This window comes from Amblyomma americanum, chromosome 10, assembly GCF_052857255.1.
Source record: "Amblyomma americanum isolate KBUSLIRL-KWMA chromosome 10, ASM5285725v1, whole genome shotgun sequence".
Lineage (NCBI taxonomy): Eukaryota > Metazoa > Arthropoda > Arachnida > Ixodida > Ixodidae > Amblyomma > Amblyomma americanum.
The window spans coordinates 147,203,442-147,207,018 of NC_135506.1; the positions used below are offsets into that span (position 1 = coordinate 147,203,442).

Sequence of the window (3,577 nt, forward strand, 5' to 3'; positions counted from 1 at the left end):
TTAGAGCGCCAACTTTTTACAATCTCTCGTGGCAGTTCTCCAAATGCCTCCAGTGTTTCTTGTCCATTCGGAGAAATCAGTTGTTTTTCTTTCATTTCATTTAGAAGGCTTTTGAGGTCAATCATACACTTCTTTTTTTCTTTTAACTGTTGTGAGGCTGAATAAAGTTTTCTTCGCGCAACAGACAGCTTTTTCTTGACTGTCCACAGTCGAGTTCTTGGAGATTGTGAAGCAATGTATGGGTGATCGTGGCTTACTCCTTTCTTTTTGCTGGAGCTTTTCAGAGAATGTGTTGTCTGTGGGCAATAGAATACTGTGTCAGCAACTAAGCTTCCATAATAATCTGTATATGCATACCTTATGTTGCACTTTCACTGCTGCTTCGGCTGGGCTCGTTGCACCTTGGTCCTCACTGTGCATCCTTGAACTTGCACAAACTGGTGTAGCTGTCTGCTCAGGCAGAAAGGGTGTGTCAGAGGAGACAGTGCATCATCTGCCTTTTACATGTTACCTGCAAGCACTTGCGTGGAGATTTCCATGGTGATGCTGCTACTGAGCTGGGGGTTTGTGGTGCAGACATGTCCTGAAGCAGAAACAGTTTTGACGCGAGATTCTTGCTATTTATGTACAGCATCTCACCTGCTTTCGCTTGCGTAGGGACTTTCTTGTGGGAGTGTGCAAGTGCTTGCAGGGGGATTTGGGTATAGGTGAGGTGACCGGTTGGCTGAGATGCGGCCTCACACTAATGGCCTGAAGTAGGAACATTTTCACTACTGGAGACACCAGCAATTGGATGCATGAGACACCAATATTCGGATTCATTCTTTTACCTGCAAGCGTGGAGACTTTCTCAGTGGTAACTGAGCTCGTGAGGAGGGTGAGGACATTGTCTGTGAACTGGTTGCTTCTGGGCTTGCGTGCTCCTGCATAGATATGCCCTAAGATAAAAATTTTGTTGTCTGAAGCACTGGCCTTTCTGCTCACTTAAACTTACCCGCTTGCGTTTCTGTAATGACGTACGTGGCAGAGACTGAAGTCCTGAAATAGCACCGCAAGATGTGCTTGCAACCTAAAGTAAAAATATTGCATGAGCTGAGGCACTCGCTCTACTATAACTTATCACCCTATGCACACAGACTTGGTGAGACACCACGACTGACCGCTGTCAGAATTCTGTTTAATAATGTAGACATGCCCGGCACACAGTCTCTCCTGCATAAGCCCTCCCGTCTAGTGCACCACTCTGAACTGCTGATACACAGCGGATTTTATTTAATTATCATAAACTTGATTCTTTTTATGTTGAATTGCTGCCTTTACTTTTGTACTGACATACCAGTTGCTAAATTTTTAATTGTAACTTAAATATCTAGCGTTTTGTTGAAAAGTTAGTTTTCTCTTTTTACTTATATTTGGCTGTAAATACTCTAGACATCAGCTAGGCTCAGCGTAGTTTTTATAACTTACCCGTAATGAGCATTAAAAGTTTCACACTGAATGCAGGTTCTACTGGACATAAACAGAGCACAACCACAATTTGCACCTACCTGCTCACTCTGTACATTTTGGAATATCGTTGGCACTGCGTCTGGTTTTAAAAAGTGCCTGGTGTGGCCGCTGTAAAAGCATGACTGCTCGAAATGTCTTGAGCAGATCCTGCGCCCTATATGTAAATTAGGCAATGGTGTCCTAATAGCGCTGAGCCACTTTTGCAGCAAGTCTTTGTTGTTGTGAGGAAAGCTGAAACAAAAAAATGACAACTTCGCTTACTTTTCATATACTGTTTCAATGACAAGCCTGTACTATATACCACTAAACGTAAGGCTCCACGAATTCTCTTCATGCATGTTGCATGCATAAAAGACAATCATAAAGAAAAAAAAACACGCGACAGTGCCGTTACGAATTTTTCAGAGAACAGTACTCACACATGAAGAGAAATTCCCGGTCCCTTTTGGCATCTTGTTTTGCATATGATGCACGATGGCGGCATTCTGCTGAAACTCTGTGCACGAGCGAGACAAAGCGGTAGATCGCGATGCGCGGAGCCACAGCGCGCTGCGTGCTTATTGCATCTACTGAGCAACTGACAGGCGAGCGTGTTTAAGCGGACGGTTCTGTTCTCGGTATTCTCTTGTTTTTATCTGTGTTCTTGTGCTTTCGAGCGAAGGCGGGCTTACTCGCCCGGTCGACTGCTATGGCAGTTTCGGGTGTCGCCCTGAACGCTGCCGACGGGTCCAGAGTCCAGATTCTTGTGTGCGATCGACCGCCGTGCGCGCAAGAGATACGATCGACCAACGTGCGCACGGAAAACGACTTTCGTCTGCAGCGCTTTCCCGGCACCGAATCAGACATCCAAAACCAAAACAAGCAGAGAAGGCAACGTTCGCTGCGCTGTTTTTACCACGGCTTAAACAGCGAACCGAGCGGTGGAAGTGATTGAGTCCAAAGTGCGAAGAGTAGCTAGAACGCACGGTCGAAAAAGAGGGAGGCCGCTCTCGGTGGAGTATGCTCGGGAGTGCTTTGAGCAGACACATGGGGCGGAGAGGTGTGTAATGCAGAGCGCATTTGGCGTATCAAACGGCCGTATCTTAATTCTGTCCTGCAGTCTACGCTGTAAGTAGTAATGTACTAGTATACGTCGGTAACCTACAGCTGCTACAGCAGGCGAAACGAAAACGAAACTTTCCCAAGTTTTCTTGTACAGGTCTGCATATTTCAAATTTTGAAACAACAAAGAGTTTGGCGTAATGCTCTAACATTTTTTGGATGTTTAAAGTTTTAGAGGTCTATTTTTAATGTGTTCTGTGTAGCTGTATTGAAAATAATCGCAGTAGCGCAAACAACTAATAAGTACAGGCAACTATGGGAGTAGCAAGATGGCGCTGCTCGAGTGTGTGACAACCTCCTCACCGCGCTTTACCCCCCTGGCACGAGTTCTTCTGCACTGCTCATAGAGTTTCTTACTGTTAGCTAGAGGGAAAGCTGGCGGCACTGCACCTTTACCTCCATGGGCGCGCAAAGCATCATGGGGCGATGAGCTACTTGGTGCAGGACAGTAGGTCTTTTTCAGGAACACAGAGTGGCGTTACAATCACATTCCGAATCGACAGCGCCCTCCACGCGCAGACGACTTCGGCGTAGAAGTAGTGTGCAAAAACCATAGTATCTAAAACGCAACAGCACACGACACCAATAAAAGGTTTTTGTTTTCCGAAATGCTGTGGAAAAACCTTTTAAGATGTTGAAAGGACAACATTTTTTTCAAAAACATTTCTTTTTAAAAGTGCGCCTGTTAAGCACGCAATATTTGCTTTTGTAGTCTGCAATGCTTGGCCAATAGGAGAACAAGCCATCGCTGATTTTGGGCAAACTTTGCATTTACGTGCTTTTCTGCTCGTTTGTTGCAATTTATAGACAAGATATTTAGCGTCAGGACATTCTTGATTATTGAACAACGTCTGTTTTTTCATTATTTTTTGGCCAAAAGTTGTAGTTCTGCAGTCGGTAGCTCTCCGCCCCATGATGCTTAGAGCGCCCATGGTGGTACAGGTGGTCTCGAGGAAGCTCCATGCAA

The 3,577-nt window shown here is 45.3% G+C and overlaps 1 protein-coding gene across 1 annotated transcript; it reads right to left on the reverse strand.

Moving 5' to 3' along the window:
- Positions 1 to 218: 218 nt before the first annotated feature.
- Positions 219 to 2,066, reverse strand: LOC144106689 (uncharacterized). Its single transcript, XM_077639529.1, has 7 exons — positions 1,929 to 2,066; positions 1,548 to 1,740; positions 995 to 1,069; positions 831 to 923; positions 640 to 750; positions 512 to 583; positions 219 to 450 (listed from the first exon to the last, which is right to left on the reverse strand). The coding sequence occupies exons 1-7, from the start codon at positions 1,991 to 1,993 to the stop codon at positions 319 to 321; spliced, it is 741 nt and encodes a 246-aa protein (XP_077495655.1). The 5' UTR covers positions 1,994 to 2,066; the 3' UTR covers positions 219 to 318.
- Positions 2,067 to 3,577: the final 1,511 nt, after the last annotated feature.